Source organism: Doryrhamphus excisus, linkage group LG15 (genome assembly GCF_037039965.1).
Source record: "Doryrhamphus excisus strain RoL-2023G ecotype Guam linkage group LG15, RoL_Dexc_Guam_v1.1, whole genome shotgun sequence".
Classification (NCBI taxonomy): Eukaryota; Metazoa; Chordata; class Actinopteri; order Syngnathiformes; family Syngnathidae; genus Doryrhamphus; species Doryrhamphus excisus.
In genome coordinates this window covers 11,624,753-11,644,987 of record NC_136371.1, presented here as the reverse complement: position 1 = coordinate 11,644,987, position 20,235 = coordinate 11,624,753, and the positions used below count along the sequence as shown (strand labels likewise).

Below are 20,235 nucleotides of genomic sequence, written 5' to 3'. Positions count from 1 at the left end.
AACTGCTTTGTGTAAGTAAAAGACGCAGAGCTCACTGGGATGTTCACTCTAGTCTACAAGTCCATTTGAAATATGAGACCACTCCATTCATTCATTTTCTACCGCTTTTTCCTCACGAGGGTCGCGGGGGTGCTGGAGCCTATCCCAGCTGTCTTTGGGCGAGAAGCGGGGTACACCCTGGACTGGTGGCCAGCCAATCACAGGGCACATATAGACAAACAACCATTCACACTCACATTCATACCTATGGACAATTTGGAGTCGCCAATTAACCTAGCATGTTTTTGGAATGTGGGAGGAAACCGGAGTACCCGGAGAAAACCCACGCATGCACGGGGAGAACATGCAAACTCCACACAGAGATGGCCAAGGGTGGAATCGAACCCTGGTCCTCCTAGCTGTGAGGTCTTACTGTCACTTTAATAGGTCTGCAAGCTTAATAGTTAATGATGGTCATGGCTGTCATGGCAGACTAAAAGTGCGGCCAATATTAGTGGGTGTTTCTCCCGTCACCGTAAATGTAATGTTGAGATAACTGTAATGTCAGTGATAACAACCGTGATGATAGGACACCACAATGTGGCCCGATAACTACAGCCTAGTTTCCTGTTTGTGAAGCAAAGCTCTTCCCACATTCATGAACCCATGTGATGGAGGAGGACGTAGCGCCACATCAGATCACGTCGGGGTCACCAATGCGGCAGGAAGGACTTTACTCTTCAACTGCCCACAACCTGAATGAATGCCAAAGAAGGAACGTCTCTTTCCGCGGCCCAAACATTGTACACAAACCCCGCCCCCGTGGTGACAGATATTCCCCCTAGCGTTTATCACAAACCAACTGAACACCACATGGGCAAACACTTAACGATGGAGGCAAGGAAAAACTATTTTGCCAAAGAACCCAGACTCCGTGGAGCGTCCGTCTATCCTGGGCAAGTGGGGTAAACCAGAAAGCCAAAGTAGAGGTACAGACAGTTGATAGACGAGTTGAGCGACGGGGGCCAATGAACTCCAAAACACCTACGCGTGATTAAAGTTCCGGACCCTATTTTGTGCATTTTACCAAGTACCTTTAAATGTTAATTCTATCCTCCTCAGGCTTCTGTCAGGGGCCATATGGTAGCGTCATAGCCGCATGTGTGTCTGAGCACACCCAAGTGCGTGTGTGTGTGTGTGTGTGTGTGTGTGTGTGAGGGAGGGCAGCCGTGGCTCAAGGTGTCAGAAGGCAGGCTGGTTTAAATTTAACTGGCTGATATCTGCTTGGCATCCCCCTCACTCACACACACACACATGGACACGCACACAGGCTCAGACAGCAACGTACCCGCGCAGCCTCAGACACCATCGAGCAGCACCCATTCAGCAGCAGCCTCCCTCCGTCGGACCACCTTGATTGTTCGGGGGCCTGCCGAGGACATTCGACTGGCGGCAGACAAGAAGAGTGCGTTGAACACTGAGGATAAACACTTCATCCCGGCACGGGCGGCAGGCTCTGCAGCATCCCAGCAGCGCAGTTAGCGGTTGCTTAGCTACCAGAGGTAAGACCGGAGAGGCTCTCAAATGCTTTCAATGCTGGACAGATAAAACACATTAGCTCGAGTGGCTTCATGTGCATCGTTCTGCTGCAGCACAGCAGCGTTCGTTTTACCCCGGGAAAGTTTCAGACAGCACCGTGTCCATAAGCCACCTCGGACCGTATTAGCATGTTTGGATGGTGTTCCTGAGAGGTTATTTACCACTGGCTTTGGAAACAGACGACAGCAGCAGGGGAGGGTCAGTTGACGGTGATATGTCATGCTGTTCAAGAATTTCCACTTCACTTGGCATTTAGTTTCACAGCAAAGGTGTTTCTATTTTTCATTGACATCACAGGCTCACCGGGAGAAGTGGTTGGCTGATGTGTTGACATGTGAGGAGCACATGTGCAGTACATATTTATTAGTCATTGTCGACATTGTTAAGCCCTTTTGGTTTTGGTCAAATAACTTGGGTTCTGTGAGGATTTTTGTCATGATGAATGTATGGATTGTATTTTGTGACAAATGGACTGCCACAGGTCCCAATATGGTACTATTGTCACGGGGTGTCAAGGGTTGGGCCCCAGATGCAAAGGAAGGCCAACAGGAGTTGCAGTTAATGTCCTTTAATAGGCAAAGTCCAAGAAACAAACTGCCCAGGGGGCAACACAAGGTGGTGGCGAGGAAAGACACGATGAAAAAACCAAAAATCTCACCACAGCTAACATAAACTACTAAATAGAACCACAGGAGGCTGGCTGGACGGCTAGGGAGTGCTGGGTAGACCGGAGCACCAGTCGGTAAGCAGGATACTATCAGAGGAACCAGCGACTCCCGCTGAAAGTGGCGGCCTTAAATGGGCAGTAGATTAGATGGGCTTCAGGTGTGCCCAGTCCTCCCGCCCGCTCCAGGACTCCTGGAAAACATGGAAAAGCAGACCAGGAGAAGGCAGGAACAGAACTGTGACAGTACCCCTCCCACCTGGCAGCTTACCTGGCTTCTCTGGAAAACATCTATAGAAATCAGAAAGAAGGGTGGGGTCAAGGATGAGGGAGCGGGAAATCCAGGAATGTTCCTCCGGCCCGTACCCCTCCCAGTCCACCAAATACTGGAAACCCCTGCCCCTTCTTCTCACGTCTAAAATGGCCTTGACTGTAAAAGCGGGGTGGCCATCGACCAGTCTGGGCGGAGGGGGAGGCACCTCCGGAGGGCTGAGGGTACTGGAGGCAACTGGCTTGAGGAGGGAAACGTGGAAGGCTGGGTGTATCTGGAGAGATTCAGGGAGGCGGAGCTGCACAGAGGAAGGGCTAAAGACACGTACTACTGGATATGGGCCGATGTACCTGGGTTGGAGCTTCTTTGAGTCCGTGTGGAGCGGTAGGTCCCGAGACGAGAGCCACACCCTCTGTCCAATCTTGTACTCTGGGGCGTTCGAACGGTGGCGGTTGGCCAACGGCTGGTTCCGCTCGGAGGTGCGGCCCAGCGCGGCCCGGGTGTTGTGCCATGCCCGGCGGCGGTGTGGAGTCCCGCCGTGGAAGAGGTGGCGCTGGAGGAGGCGGCGGCGGCGTGGCGTCCCGCCATGGAAGAGGTGGCGCCGGAGGAGGCGGCATGGCATCCCGTGGAAGAGGTGGCACCAGAACACTAGGAACGGACCCACGGTCTTGGCTGGACTGTGGAGCAGAGGTACAGCAAAGTGAGTCTTGGACGAGAGAGAACCTACCGGACAGCACATCCCGGTCAGCTGGCAGAACCGGTTGTGCTGGCGGTCCGGCGGGTTGTTCCTCCTCAGGCGACCAGCTGAGGGCATCATCCCCACACTCCTCGGACAGGGTGTGATGTGCGTCCTCCGACGCACTGCTGGTCGTACCAGCCCTCCCTTCCGAAGGTGGATTCCAGACACCGTATGCCGCTGGACGTGGAAGGGAGGAGGGGGACCTGGAGGAGGGTCTTTAGTTCCGCCTGCTCAGCTGCCCGGACCAGGTCTACAAGGGACCTCAGGCGGGGTTTGGGCACAGGAGGAATCCGGGCTGTTACGCTGCTTGGCACGGGAGCCGGGGTTTGGGAACCCTTGGGGCTGCGCGGTTTGGGCACAGGAGGAATCTGGGCCGTCACGCAGCTGGGCACGAGAGCCAGGGTTTGGGAACCCTTGAGGCTGCGCGGTTTGGGCACAGGAGGAATCTGGGCCGACACGCAGCTTGGCACGGGAGCCAGGGTTTGGGAACCCTTGAGGCTGCGTGGCTTGGGCACAGGAGGGGAACGTGCGCTGCGGTCCTCTTCGTGTTGCATGGGAGGCAACGGGGATTCCGAAGAGGTGGGCAGCTGGGGCTCGGCAGGCGTGACATGGGAGTCATCGGCAGCTGCGAGATGGGCCAGCACTCATTGTCGGCGTAAGCTGAGGGTTGCGCCCTGGCTTGGCATGGCGAGGAGGAAATGAGCGGCTTCACCTTTCAACGCCGTGGAGCCCTGGCTGGAGGCAGCCGAAACGTACGTTGTTGTCGCGGCCAGGCCGGTGTGTCGTCCACGGGGCCCGGATAAACCCACGCCATGGGTACGAGCGTGCCATCCGGCCCCCACACCATGTCCTCCAGTTCCTCTGGAGTGAATCTTGTGCACTCCGCTTCCATCGCCGTCAGGATCTGCCAGGTCCAAAAGTCGGTCTCCGCGAGGTCGTCGTTTGGTGGTTTCATTCTGTCACGGTTGCGCTTGGCGGTGTTGCGATACGACCCCAGGATGCAGAGAGCAGGACCAAAAGTGCAAATAAAAGGTAGTTTAATGCAAAAAATGGCAGCTGCAGGAAAACACAACAACCGCTACAAAGCAAAGACTATTCACAATGGAACCACAACAGAAAGAGCACACACCTGAACTAAATAGGGATAATGAAATTAGAAGCAGGTGTGTGAAAAGAGCAGGGGTAAGGAAAACGGAAGAGAACAACAAAGGAAGAGGATACCAAAATAAGGGCATGGAAACCAGAACAGAGGCAAAGAAGGAAACTAAGAGAGCACGAGGGGGTGACGCCCGCTCGTGACAACTATCTCACTGTCCGGGTTGTGATATGAGTGGATTTTTAGGTAGCTGTGGCAGGGACACCTAAAACAGTTATTCTCAAATGATTGGTCGCGACCCAAAAGTGGGCTCCATGACCGTCATGTGACAGGTTAGTTTCACCCTACAGTCACTAAACAGCCATATGTTAAAGTTGAGAACAGAGTCTCTGAACAGAGGGGGGGGGTGGTGGTGTGACACCACTTTAATCCCAAGTGCAACGCTGTCCTTTCATTCCTTCCTAAAAGATTCAAACAAGGCACAGCCACCTTGGTGGGGGGAAGACAGGAAGTAGTGATGTCAGGGTTTTTGCTTGGTGTGGATTACGGCCACAACAGTAGCCCATGTTAGGGATTATTGTACCTGTTGTGAGATAATTCAACCGTGCAATAAAAGTTGTTCCGCCGATCAAGTCTGGTGCTTGTGTGTCTCACCAAACATGACTGACACTGATTGAGCAGCGTATCAGAATGTCTTTGAATGAGCCTTCTGAATGCCTCATATGCGTATTTTAGTTCAGTTAGCCATTTTTGCCATTAATAATTACCCATTTGAAAATGCTGAATTTAGGCAAAATACCTACAATTTGTTTAATAATAATAATAATAATTAACCCACAAAACAGCATGACTTGTTGATGAATATATTTTCGAAAAACCAGGATAGAGTGCAGCGGCAGAATTTGAAGCGCAAATTGTTAAGCGATCACTGTACTGTATATGCAAAACGCTACTTGCATCTACAACCCGCTAGGCATGCTGGGTAACATTGCCGTCGCTACTCTTCCCCACATGCTACGCACGCAATTTGGGTCACAGCTTGTCATTAAGGTGATGATGGCAGTCAAACCAGTTCATTAATCCATTAAAATGTGCAATTTCCACTTGCAAGATTTGCTTTGTAACCAATAAAACCAATCTGACATGTAGGATGTTTTTCGGGTTTTTTTTTATTACGCAATATATTTTGACCTACATTTTTCATTGGAATAAGTTGCTATCCAGAGACAAAGGCCTAAAAGGAACCATGCAGCATGCTGCTGGTGCATGTTGGGGGTTGGCAGGTGAGTGGAAGTGACAGGTTGATCTGATTAAGTGTGTCCAATAGCAGGGCAGCAGGCCAACGCCTTCTGGTGCTGCTAATCTGCTTCAACAGATTGTTTCGCCACTTTACAATTTGTAGACTCACGTGAGCGGCAAGTGTGAATGCTGGCAGGGAAAACAATATGAAGGCTGAAGCCGTGCTTGTTATTTCCTTTGTTAATCACTATGACTGTCATTTTTCACGATGTGGACCAACACAAAGTTTCATTCAGTGATAGAACCTAGAATCAAGTACAGTCGTTTCCTCATTTATTGCAATTAATTGGTTTCAGACTTGACCATGATATGGGATTCAGCTTTAATAAATTGAATATTTTGTAGTTAGAGCATAGAAAGCCTGTTTATGACTTTTTTATGACGTTTTTAACATTACTAGAACCTTGTAGGCATGAAATAACATCCCTGTCATCTCCTTTACACTCCCATGTTTACAACGCATTGCACAACTCTTAGGGTGCAGGTACTCAAGACCACCGCAAACTAGCAAGCTTATGTATTTCTTCTCGGCCTAAAACTTACCAACTGCACTCAGAATGGAAGGATAACTTTTTTAATCATCATGTCGGACATGCCATGGCTGACTTAATGACTTCATGCAGCGTTAGGGTAATGTAATGTAAGCTAATGTCTCAATGTTTTGTGTCACTACTGCCACCTAGTTGCTTGCATTTCAAGATGTTTTCACTAATGACAGATCAACAGAAATCCTTTATTCATTTTTAATTTTGCGAGAGACGGCTATATCTCTAGTTTCCAGCATAGAGCTTTATCCCAGCTCACGCCCATTGTTGACTGGTGGGAGGTTCACATGACAAGAAACATACATGGATGTTGCTTCATGAGACTATGGTCAGGTGCTGACATTCATAAGGTTGCTGGTTGTACAGCAATGTTAGGTGACAGAAAACGCACCTTGCCTTTGATTGACAGTTTGGGGGTAGTGGGACACAGGTTGCTAAGGTACTTTGAGCTTTACCAGCTGGAGGGCGGATTGCAAGGTCTGGCTCGGAGGCTCTGCGTAGGATTCATCAATGACTCTCAAACATGCCAAGCGCATTCCTGCGCCCGCAGTGCTGCACCTCAGGTTGCACCTGATGCTTCACCCCCATTCCATGGTATCAATAGCACTAGGAACGGCCACCAATTTCATTAAAAAATTTAATTTACAGCACGTGATACTGGCCTGGCCTTTTCCACGGATGTCTGTTTCCACGTCCTGTGATTGTTGTTAGTAACCGAGACGTTGTTAAGCGGTTGTTCATACATGACCTTTTCATACCGTCATATACCTTGAAAGCGATGCCGAGCCATGCCTCCTGGCCTGATATATTACAGTGTTTTCAGTCATTTTTGTAGTTTCATGATTAAAATCGTTATACTGATGCATGTCTTACTTATGTCTTATTTTATTTTCTCTTATTATGTCTACAATATTGGGTAATAAGAGTGTAACGGTGACTATAGGATATCATATCTAGAATGCTTTGGTAATTAAAAATTCATATTTAGAAAGTCTTAGATCTGTATCTACAAAAATAATTCACTTATAAATAATTTTTGTCGAGCTCAATCTTTCAAATCATTTTAGCATCTTAGCATCTCCTAGCCATCATTCACAGTAGCTGATGTATTGTCGCGTCATCATTTTGCGGTGGACACTTCTGCTGTGCAGAGTGAGCTGGAGCTTATCCCAGCTGATTGTGGACAGCCTGAACTGGTCAGTCAATCCCAGTGTAAGTTCCTAGCACATGATTTACCTTCCATTGTATAGCATACAGTAGCACTGATTGATGGCGGCGAGGTCGTCCAGTCCAAATCAAAGTGTGGAATGAGGGCCACATGGTGCTCGCTGACTCGTTAGGGCTCCCTGGATCCAGTTTCACTCGTAGAATAGCTCCCACTCCGAGCTCTGGGAAAAGAGCACTATTTATACTCCAGCAGAAACGCCAGTGTTGTCCAACATTAGCTTCGCTCTGAGCTTGACCTGCAGTCCCAACAGTCCAAATAAGTCCAAGGAAGTTAACAGCCATCACACGGTGCTGTGGGATGAACGTACATAACCATTGTTTAAACTTAACAATTTCAAGGAAGGAGACATTTGTAAAGTGGGAAAAGTAAAAAGAAACCTTTGCAGGACTGAGTTAGTTACATTAAAGCTTGCCAAGAGACAATGTTTCCAACTTTGTGGCCACAGTTTGGGGACGCTTCTGGTCCAGAATTAAGGCTGTGAGGCTCGGATGAATCTGCTGAGGAAGGAGAGGAGAGCCTTGACCTCGGCCCAATCACATACGGAGACTGAGAGCTAACATCAGTGACCGCCAACCCCTCAAATATGCGTCTGGATGAATGGACAATCTTACAGAAGGTCCTACGGAAGCTGTCTATCAAATCATGCATTTGACTGAAGGGTTTTCATAGTCAAAGTCATGAGATTTTGCTCATAGTTGAATGTGTTTATCCATGTTTTGATAAAAATCATGACGTTGCAGTCATGAAAAACGGTCCTAAAAACAGTGGTGCTGCGAAATCCAATGTCCAAAGCTCCGGAAGATATAAGATGTAGAACTAATGGCGGTCAAGTCATGTAGGGATGTTTGATATCAGATCATAATCAGTATCCGGATGTACCAGATACTGACTGTTTTCTGACCCGATGCCAGAATCTGTCACCTGCAGTGCTCACATGTGCCAGTGCGTCATTGCCTTCTCTCCAATTAGTACATACGCTTCGTGTTAACGACACAGCAGGTTGAACTCGGTTTCCCCTGCAGGCACAAATTCTCAAGGTGGTCGACATCCTGATTGGCCTTGCTGGTTTACATGCATACAAAATCCCCACGGAGCTCCGCATGCAGCATCTCGTGGCTATTTCTGCATTGTACTCCCAGGAGGGACTCAACTTTGCCTGTGAAATTCCTGGCATATGTAACATGATTAACTAAAGCGACACAGGTGGCGGGCTGTCGCTAAATATTCACGCCGGCAGAGGCCATGCTGTGGACGCTCCTCCTTTTTGAGCTGCCATTGTTGCCCTGTGCTGTGTTGCACGTTGTCATGGAGACACTTTGGCTGGCTTAGTGTGCTTACAGAGATTGTAGGGCAGCACCTATACCCACACCTACTCTTAAGATAATTAGAGATGAGCAAGAACCGACGAAGGGCGCTGTGGCCGGAAAAACAGTTCAGTCATTCAGACCTCCAAACTGGCAGGCTGTCCATGTCAGACAGTGGCCCAATTCCACCTTCTCTTTGGTTCCTTTTGAGTTCAGTGTTTTACAAAGTTAGTCATCAGCAGCGGATGGTTTAGCAGCTAATGGGTCTGACTTTTCCCTCAGGAGACGATGTCATTGTGTGTGTTTTCTTTCATTGATCCTTTTTGAAGAGCAGCCTTTGAATGGGTGACGGCCTTGCGAGAAGCGCACGGCTGGCGTGACCTTGTAATGATGCCGAGCATCATGCCACGCAACAGAAGCAACTCTCGCAGATGAAGTAACAGATTGCTGACCATCCCATAAACCCATGTCCTGCTTAATCTACCCTCAAGTGGGGGCTAAAACCCACAGAGGAGGGCATTTAAGTGTTAATCCCGACCAAATGGTCCTTGTAGGTCTTTGACTGTCCCTGTCCAACGTATGTGAAGCACACCACCCATTTAACTAGTTTATTGATGCTGAAGTTGACTGAGCTGAGCCAGACTACCATGGGTGGCAGACCTGAGGGATACCCTGCTTGATTAAAAACACACTGCCCTCTGCTGGTTGTTTGGTAAAGATGAATGTTTAGATCTTCTCACACATTTGCCTCCCTTGTCTGCGAAGTGCGAGGCTTACCAATGAAATGAAGAAACAATAAAGTTCTGCAGTGTCACAGCCTGCCTGAACCCAAGGACCCCTGAAATGATTCATTGCGACAAGCGGGCTGATATTACTCCCACCCAGCAGCTCTCCTGGCTTCTCTCGCTCATAATCACCTGCTCCAAAACAGACCCGGTTACAGTAAAGTTACTGCAGCGTGCGCCAAGACAGGAAAGCCGATATGGGATATTAAATGCAATTGTGCGTCTGAACATGCGCTGAGGCTCTAACGGGGTTCACAGAGCTAAACATAGCATGTACAGTTCACTTCTTGTGCGTCATGGTCTGTTCATTGATGGCTGATTTCACACAGCGTGACCGGTGCCATTAAAAAGTCATTTGCTTCCTTCTTCTGCTACTTGTGTTTTCACCAGCGCTGGCCTTGTGGCACAGACGGGGATGTTTGACAAAGATGTGTGTTTCACTGACTCAAGGGCCTTCGACAAAGACTCAAGATTCACAGTCTGGGGTGCCGGACAAAAATTGTACTTTTACTGACTCATGTGTGCTCGATGAATATTCAAGTTGTACTGATTCACAGGCGCTTGAGGAAGACTCAAGTTTCACTGACCCAGGGAGGCCTGACAAAGATGGAGGTTTTTCTGACTCACGGGCGGATGACAAAAATTGGAGTTTCACTAACTCAGTTTTACGGACTGCTGGGTACTCAACAAAGACTTGAGTTTTACTGACTTGGTGATATTGGACAAGAACACAAGTTTTACTGACCCCCGGGTACTCAACGAAGACTTGAGTTTTACTAACCCCTGGGTACTCAACGAAGACTTGAGTTTTACTAACTGCTGGGTACTCAACAAAGACTTGAGTTTTACTGAACCCTTGGTACTCAATGAAGACTTGAGTTTTACTGAACCCTTGGTACTCAATGAAGACTTGAGTTTTACTAACCCCTGGGTACTCAACGAAGACTTGAGTTTTACTGACCCCCGAGAACTCAACGAAGACTTGAGTTTTACTAACCCATGGGTACTCAATGAAGACTTGAGTTTTACTGACCCCTTGGTACTCAATGAAGACTCGAGTTTTACTGACGCCTGTTTACTCAACAAAGACTTGAGTTTTACTAACACCTGGGTACTCAATGAAGAGTTGAGTTTTACTGACCCTTTGGTACTCTCTGAAGACTTGCGTTTTACTGACCCCTGGGCACTCAATGAAGACTCGAGTTTTACTGACCGCTGGGCACTCAACAAAGACTTGAGTTTTACTGACCCCTGGGTACTCAACAAAGACTTGAGTTTTACTGACCCCCGAGTACTCAACGAAGACTTGAGTTTTACTAACCCCTGGGTACTCAATGAAGACTTGAGTTTTACTGACCCCTTGGTACTCAATGAAGACTTGAGTTTTATTGACGCATGTTTACTCAACAAAGACTTGAGTTTTACTGACCCCTGGGTACTCAACAAAGACTTGAGTTTTACTGACCCCTTGGTACTCAATGAAGACTTGAGTTTTACTGACGCATGTTTACTCAACAAAGACTTGAGTTTTACTGACCCCTGGGTACTCAACAAAGACTTGAGTTTTACTGACCCCTGGGCACTCAATGAAGACTTGAGTTTTACAGACTCTGTGATATTGGACAAAAATGCAAGTTTTACTGACCCCTGGGTACTCAACAAAGACTTGAGTTTTACTGACCGCTGAGTACTCAACGAAAACTTGAGTTTTACTAACCCCTGGGTACTCAATGAAGACTTGAGTTTTACTGACCCCCGAGTACTCAACGAAGATTTGAGTTTTACTGACTCACTGTGCTCGACAAAGACTCAAGTGTCACACAGAATTATGTTTTACTGATTCACAAATACTCTCGAGTACTCTCAAAGACTCGAGCTTCACTGACACTTGTGTGTTGGAACTAGACCTGAGATTCACTGACTTCGGTTGCTCATTAAGTATATTCAGCTCGGCTGCTGAACATGTGCAGGTTTCTGTACATTGTGAGTTCATTTGAGACAATGAGGTAAAAAGCACAGATCTGTCAATTCCTCGTCCAGTACAGCTCTTAAGGTGTCAGAAAATGAGGTTTAACAACATACTACCACACAGGTGCACTAGCTGGTCCCCGATACACAACCATGTCCATAACCACCTCCAGGCGACACCAGAGTGATCATATTCTTCATCCTTCATCCTGAATGATCACTGGCTCCATTTGCGCCTTCAGCCATCTTGGAAGGATTACTGCAAAAGCCTCCTCTGTGGTCACACATTAAAGGACTTCCATAAACGTGCCACGTCTGCTCGCAAACACCTCATTCAGAGACCATAAGAACAGTCCTCCATGATCTTCACCCAATCCCAGTCTGATATCCAATTCCCGTCACCATAGTCCTTGGCACTGTGTGCTATGTTTGCACATCCTTTTTCAAATCTGCACTGTCAGGCATGCACTCGTTCATGTTTTTAAGTAGTGGAAATGATGCTGGAACCTATGCCAGCAGGCAAGTTAGGGAAAGAGGTGGTGTAAGTCACCTGTCAATCACCAGTAGGTGTAGTTGGACAAATGGCGCCCCCTGGTGCTGTGCTTGCCCTGCAAAGTGCAAACTGTGACAGCGCAGGGGCGATTCCGATGTCACGATGTTGCTCTAAATGCATCTCAGACGCTGAATGTGCTGAGTCGGCGCTGCTGTATTGACACAGAATCCTTGCTGGTGAGCAAACGTGCAACCGGGTCTTTTCGCCAGGGGGTGGAGGACTTCACTGAATCCCCACCTTGTTTCCTCTGCAAGGATGGATTACGTCTGCAGGAAGCATTTCGGAAGGTTTTATGGCACCTCATGCAGACCCAAGCTTTGGGCGCCACCTGTTGCTACGGCAACCATCTGCCCTGTTTGTAAACACTCCGCTCCCTTTTTGGCTGCGTGATTGTAATCTGGGCAGGGAAGCGTGTCACAGCGGTGGTGCTGTTTGCGCAGGACTAATGGCTGTGAAGTAAAACATTACGACTTACTTCCTGTAGATTATCGTAATGTGCAGCTGAATAAATAATAACCGCAGCAGGTTCTGATGCTGTGCTTCACTAAAACAACAAATTCCAGGCAATGCCACGCAAAATAATTAAGCCCCTGTAATGACCTTTTAGTTATTTATGCACATTTGTGAGATTGCACTACACAGTTGTCCTCATAAGTCATTTTGAGCCATTTTGCGCACACTTTGTGTGCAGTAGTGGTTCTATCCTCTTAGGTCACACAGAGGCTCCGCGTCTTTCCCTCCCCTCTCTTCCTGCTCCCTCTGATCCTTGTTCCTCCTGCCCTCAATCACATTGGCAGCAGCATGACGTCAGGCTGCAGGAATGTGCTGCTATTGTGTGCGCTTCTACATGCCTTGACTTTCTATGAGCACACCTGCTTCCTTTCCGTTCACGCTGGGGATTTTAACGGGCAAATTCAAAGTGAAGGCCAAATAGGAAAAAAAAGAATGGCCAAGTGTGAGTGAGGAGTCCAACAGTGGAGGAGAGTGGGCTCTGATAGCCAGTCACAGAACCTCGGCTTGACTTAGAAGCGGTCCAAACTACCTCCAGGTACTTACTCTAGAACAGGGGTCTCAACTCAATTTACCTGGGGGCCACCTGAGCTAGGTTCTGGGTGAAGCCGGGCTGCATCAGGTTTTAAAAACAAAAAACAAAACGCATTTATTAAAAACTGGAAAAAAAATCAATAAAAAAACTATCTTCAATGCTTTTGCTTCTGCTATACCCTACACTTTTCAGTACTTTGGTTCCGGTTTTCCACACCAAAATATCTGATAAAACATTCCACTGTTCTCAAATATCTTAATTTTTATTTTTCTATACACAAAATAAGCTAAAAAAAATAAATAAACAAATTAAGAATAAAGACCATGAATCAAAAAAATAGAAATTATTTTTTTCAGATTCAAATGTACAGTATTAACAGTTATTTAACCTTTAACATGAACATTAATGAAACTTAATAATTTTACCCAATTAGCAAGTTAGCATCGTACTCAGTTCCATCTGAGCACCGTCGTAACTTTAACAACATGTTTGATGAGTGCTTTATCTTGACGTGTATTTTCCGTTTTATTCCAAATCATTTCCTGCATTTATTTGTACCCAGCGTCATAAGCCTTTAGCTTCATTGCTAATCCAAAGCAAAACAGGGCGGGGTAACAGGGCAGGGTAAGAGTATGGGCGGGGCAAAATCATGTTAATTGTGTCCGGTGTGGACACAGCCTTAAGCTGTCATTTCAACATTAAACTTTGGTATCAAGGTGGGGGCCTCAAACTAGTGTCTCGCAGGCCACGAGTTTGAGACCCCTGCTCTAGAAGCTGAAAAGTGCAAAGGAACAAAAACAAGAACTATTATTGTTTTCAGTATGGTCGTAAAGAAGTGCTGGATAATATCGGTAACAAAGCCAAGATGGAGAATTTTGACGTAAAAGACGTTAAAAAGTTGGAAAAAATCAACCAAACTAACAAGAGATCCATCAGAAGTACTTCCTGTTCTAAGTTGTATTATGTATAAAGAGTATTCACTGTGAAAATGAATGGCAGCACTACAAATAACCGTTTGAGACGCATTTTTGTCCCCCCCAGCCTGAAAGTGCATTTTTATGTAGAGATAGAGAACCATCTGTTCAACTTCCTCTCCCCCCGTGTGACCCTTTTTAGGGACTATGTGATATATTTCTGATCCTGCTCGCAGTTTTGGCAGATATGTGATACTTGCACATGCGGAGCTGCTGTGCACGTCTGTGACCTTTGGATCTGTTGCAGCCCCTCACCTTTGGGCCATGCAGCTTGCCAAACATGCTTGTGTATGTGCAATATTGTTGTTAGTAAAAAGAAACAATATATTTTTCTGTATATATATTTAGTGGTGGGAAACTCGATTCCTCAAGGTCACAAAGACTCACTCATGAAATGAATCGGGTACTTGACTCTCAAGAGTCAGTGGAGCTCCAGCTCAATTCTTCATCTAGCATCTGTGAGTCAGTGAAACTTGAGTGTTCATTCAGTACCTGTGAGTCTTCTTTGTCAACCTGCTTTTTAGTGAAACTCACATTGAGTCATTGAGTCAGTGACACTTAGCAGGGGTGAGTAAGTAAACCCTTGCCTCCAAGTAGAAAACACACACACACACAAACACACACATGCTCTGCTGGTACAAAGGTGTTGGAGTGGATGTAGAGGAGTTTTTGAGCGGCAGGGAATTATTGAAGCTCTGAATCATATGGTGTCTCGCCTCCACAATGCAATCCGTCGGCCATTGCTCTCAGTGATCATCAGCGAGCCGCTTCTCACTTTGGCGGTCGCCGACTGAAACGCTGCTGCCACAAGCGCTGATATTTGGATTCAGCTGAGCGGAATAAAACGACTTTCTCAGTGCACAACATACCCTGAAGTAAATCTCTTAGTTTTGAATTGGAGGTGATTTATTGCCCTCTAATGGGTTTCTAAACCCTTGGAGGCCCCTGCAAATCTTTTCTTGTCTGAACTCAGATAGAAGCCCAGATAGAAGATGATGTAATGCTTCTGGCATTCTTGAGAAACATTATAAATTGCACGGTCACAGTTAATTTGCTTGTTCTGTGAATTTATCATAGTTTGGCTCATTGTAATCAGCGAGACCCCGGCCGCCCGGCACACGTCAGCGCCAAGAAGACTTTGGTCTATGGCAGGGGTCTCAAACTCAATTTACTTGGGGGCCACTGGAGCTTGGGTGAGACTGGGCCACATCAGGTTTTCCCCCAAAAAAACACATTTATTAAAAACAAAAAAATTTAAAAAACTTTGCTTTGGTTCCAATTTTCTACAAGAAAAGCTCTGATAAAACGTTCCACTGTTCTCAAATATCTTACTTTTTATGTTTTTTCACAAAATAAGATGAAAAATAAATAAACAAATCAAGAATAAAGAAAATCAATCAATCAGTAATAAATAAATAAATATAATAATAATAATAATAAAACGGCAAATAATAAAAACTTAAGAAACCACATATAGTTGGTGGGTAGACAAATTATTTTTTTCAGATTAAAATGAACAAAGCATTATTAGAGCCCTGTAGACATGACAAAACACAACTATAGTCACATTTATACTTTTTTTATTTACAACATATTGCGCAACTGCAGGGTCTTGAGACACATGCTAACTCGCAAACTAGAGAGCTCGCGACCTAAACGGTAGCCTTCAAGTTATTTCCTTTAAACTTAAACAGTCAAAAACTTACCACTTCCACACGGGTAAGGAGGATAACTATTAACAATTATTTAACCTTTAACATGAACATTAATCAAACGTAATAATTTTTTCTGGGTACATGATACCATACAGCATCCATATCAAACTTGCGTGGGCCGCACTAACATTAAACATTTATATCAAGGGCCTCAAACTAGTGTCCTGCGGGGCACATTTGGCCCATGGGCCGCGTGTTTGAAACCCCTGGTCTATGGTCATGATTATTTTTTATCCGAAAGTCGATTTCATTTATGCCAAAGGGGCAAAAACAGCAGCTATGAACGGCAACACTTTCGTATTTGACGTTTTCCTTTCTCTATTTAGTACCAAAGACCATATCAAGCATATCCACTTTCTTCTTTCACAGCAGCAACATGCGCTCCCGAAGCAGCAGCCTGGAGGATGTCACCAAAGTCAAGTTGGCCAAAGAGCAAGTGGACCCTCACAGGCAAAACTCAGAGCGGGAGGAACTCTCAGCAGAGACAGGACGCCGCAGTCGCCACCGGGAGCCACCAGATGACACCGGCACGATCCAACGGAATCACAAGACGACCAAGAATGGTGGGAGCGGCGCTGCAAAAGTGGGCCGGAAGGAGAAAGGAAGAGACCTTTCCCGTGATGACCTGGTCTTCCTGTTGAGCTTGCTGGAGGGAGAGCTGCAGGTAATTTGAGGGGACATCCTTCCCCCATCTTGCCAAATGCTAACCTATCGTCTTCTCCCTGCAGGCCAGAGATGAAGTGATCACGGTGCTGAAAGCAGAGAAAATTGATGTTGCCCTTCTGGAAGCCAAATACGGTTTTGTCATGCCTCAAAAGGTCCTGCAGGCTTTGCAGCGAGACGCCATTCAGGGCAAAGCTGAGGGCCTCCAGGAAGACATCTATGAACAACCCATGGTGGAGGTACGTGAGGTTGAATGATTTCTCTGGAACACAAACGACATGGAGTTGAATGTATTCTGCGACTGTCTTGCAGCTGGACAAGCTGGTGGAGAAGCAGAGAGAAACGTACCGCCGAATGCTGGAGCAGCTGCTGATGGTGGAGCAGGCCCACAAGCAGGCCTTGTGCAAGATGGCGGACGAGAAGCGCCACCATGGCGAGTTTATGAAGAAGAGCGATGAATTCACCAACCTCCTGGAGCAGGAGCGCGAGAGGTCAGTGGGAGCTATCGCAGCACTAATGCCAGAGGTTCTCCTCCTCAGTGGATCTACCTTGTCAGAGCAAGGCAGGCAGACAATGACAGCGTGGGGGGGGGGGGGGTGACCCGACTCGCCCTTGATTAATCGAGGGCCTGTCCATGGGTGATGACCTCATCGCATGCCGACTGATGCGGGAGCAGCAGGGGTGTGAGAGCGAGAACGGCGTGCTAAGCAGCAACAGATGTTTCCGAAAACATGACCTCAGCTCACAGACGAACGCTAGAGACGGCGTCTCGCTCGACTTTGTTCTTCTGCAGAAAATTCAAAGCAGTGAGTCTGTGTCTGCTTGCTCAGTTCAATAAATAAATAATTACAATCTTGGCTGTTATCGAGCATTAGACGCCAACCTGTACCGAAGGTCATGAAGACATGAAGGTCATGAAGGTCAGTTTGAACTTCCAAGACTCTTTTCTGTTGTGGCAATGACATACTCTTTCTGGGATATTATATTTACATCACCACATTGCCCCAAAGGGGGACAGAAACGTAGGAGCGACACGCTCCCCGGTTTCAAATACGATAGAAATGTGCTTTGTGTTAATTTTTTTGAGTGTCTGGAACAGATTTTTTTATGAGGAAACTGTTTTTTGATGAATGAAAAAACGGGGGTACCATTGTATATGGTTGCAGGGGGATGTTTTGCACCCAAACAGTAGCAGCAAACATGACCGCCACGACCTCCCTCCGTCTTTTTATTGCTCTGTCGGGCTTGCCATATATCTTCTTCCCATCTGGTTGGCTTAAATGAGGGAGTGGTGACATCACTCAGGATCAGCTCAAGAACATTCTTGGGCGATGTCCTCATCATCGTAAAGATGCTTATTATCTAGACCTGCCCTATGCTTGGAACAGAACGGCCTTCTCTTGTACAATGTGGGATTTTGGTTAAAAATGATCGGCGTTCTCTGCTCAAGCTGGCCTGAAGGTTGTGAACTCGTCTGCAGAGTTATGTGCTGTTTTCTGCAGGGAAATAGTCAGGCAGCTGTTGCGCTGCATGCATGAGCAGGATCTGTCAGCACCCCCGCACTATTAAGATGCCATCAGGCCGTCAGAAAGCGCTCAGCCTCATCCATCAAGTGGCGCTGACTTGTGCTTGCATTGGCGGATGTGACGTCTTTCCTGGAGAGATGCACACCTGTATTCTCTGCTTGCCGCATGCCCCGCATTCCTGCTCCATGCCAGCTTTTCGGATTACGGCCAAAGACGATAAGGAAGAACGAAGTTGTTGAAGTTGGACCCGGAGACGTTCCTACCAAACATGTCCTTGTATGGGAAACAAGCCATTCCCCAGGCGGACGTTTACGGGATGCTGGCAGTTGTGTGCTTTGTGTGTTGAGGCCACAGATTGCATGAGTACACCACGTTGACCCAACACACATTCTACCTCACCTCCAAATACGTCAGTGGGCCTCCTTCCAGAAAACATCCATCTTGTGTCTGTCTGGTCAAAACCCACTTGTTGAAAAGCACAGCTATCAAAAATGAGCGTATCAGAGTGACGGTATGATGTCACCGTGTTCGGTGGAGAGGGAGGGAATGTGTGTTTCACCCTGTGGCAAAACGGCTGATCAAAAGGCTTCTGTTCCTGATTTGCTACTGCAATTACATAATTGTCTAAATATGAAGGTGAGGGTTTGCATAATGCGTCTAAGATTACCGTGAACCAGTCAAAGCAGCACGCCACTGCATCTGTAAAGTGGGCTGGACAAACGCTCAGATGGTTGTTACCGCATGGTCTAATGTGATTACATCCCGCTAAGAAATGTAGCCTCTAGAACCACATGGATGTGGATGTCTGCCTTATGGAGACGCAACGTTTGGAAAAACCTTCGGGTTGGAAAGCAGGGGATTTCTTTTTCTGTGTTCATGTGAGAATGTTTAATTTTAGAGTTCACCTTTCCTTAAAAGGGACAAGCGCCTGGCAGCAAATTGCATACAGGGCAAGATGAGCTTGACAGACTTAACGGCGTCCCTTTGGAGGTCTCACTTCAATGGAAGAGGCTCAAAATTAGCAATGATGTCATGCTTGGAAATATAGAGCTGGTAAAGCGTGTGGCAGCCTGTGCTTTCCTTTATTTACGTGTTTAACAAATGATTTTGGCCAACAAGCCACCTACTTGTGTCAGCGCGTATGTACTGTACTGAGACCTGTTTTCATCAAGTCATCCGTTTGACTGATTCTTCATTCTTCTTCCTGACCTCAACCAGTTCAAAGACATTTGGGATTAACAAGAAGCCAGATTGAGGGTTGTCCCAATAGCTAAGATCAGGGTATGAAGGAGTGTGATGCAGTCTTGTGGTTTTATATACAGTACATTCTGTAAGCATGCAGTAACGGGTACTGCCATGATAACACATACTACTTACAACATTTATATAATAACATATATATTACTTATGGACCAACGCCTACAGGCAGAAGTGTCTACCTGCAAATGCATCACGAAAGTCAAGTCCTTCCTCTTGTCTGGAGGAGTATTTAAACCAACGGCTGATAATGACATCCTTGTGAGAAGCTGTGGTTGAGTGATTTGTTTCACTTTCACGGTTGCAGTTTAGCTTCACTCAACAGAGAAACCTGGACTAAGTCACAAAATGTATCGCTTGGCATCAGTGGTCAGACCTGTGCTTCTCAAAGAGCGGGGCGCCTGTCAGTATCAATGTCTTCATGCAGTGTCTGAATGCATGGTATTGACCCAGATAGATGGCAGAAGTGTTCAAACTAATCAACAGGTTGCCGGTTCAAGTCCACGGGAATATCGGTGTAGCGCTGGCAGGGGATGGACAATGGAGATGTTTCGGGCAAAAACAGAAGAAAAGCGGTTATAACTGTACTAAAAAGACTAGGAAATACGGACCACCTCACCAATAGATACAAGCGTGAGATTGGAGGGGGAAACTTCATGAGATAGAAATCACTATTCTCCTAATCCCCCCACCTTCATGGAGCCCATGCCAGCAGCTCATACAGTGGTTTGTACAGATAAATGCATAAATATTATCAGGTTCCCAACAGCATTTCAGTATCTCTGTCCCCTAAGGGGGCATACGGAAAATAATCCAGAGCCTCAGCGGTTAGACGGCTTTTGAAGTTCAAATGAGCAAAGTCTTGTCTGAAGTGATGGAGTTCAGGGGTGGGGTCTGACTATAAAGGCTTCGGGGTTCAGATCCTATTCCAGGAGTCCCAGGAGACAGCGAGCAGTTAAAGGAGGAGGAAGCTCTCATGTCAGCAGGAAGACAAGCCATGAGGCCCCTGCAAAGAATCAAATGTG

At 46.8% G+C, this 20,235-nt stretch overlaps 1 protein-coding gene across 1 annotated transcript in view; it reads left to right on the top strand.

The window, feature by feature from the left end:
• Positions 1 to 1,240: 1,240 nt before the first annotated feature.
• filip1l (filamin A interacting protein 1-like) overlaps positions 1,241 to 20,235 on the top strand; it is a 30,436-nt gene continuing 11,441 nt past the window's right edge. Inside the window, exons 1-4 of the mRNA XM_058052041.2 lie at positions 1,241 to 1,541; positions 16,134 to 16,428; positions 16,493 to 16,666; positions 16,740 to 16,918. Of these exons, the coding sequence (XP_057908024.2) occupies positions 16,141 to 16,428; positions 16,493 to 16,666; positions 16,740 to 16,918 (641 nt within the window). The 5' untranslated portion in view covers positions 1,241 to 1,541; positions 16,134 to 16,140. The remainder of the gene's footprint in view (positions 1,542 to 16,133; positions 16,429 to 16,492; positions 16,667 to 16,739; positions 16,919 to 20,235) is intronic.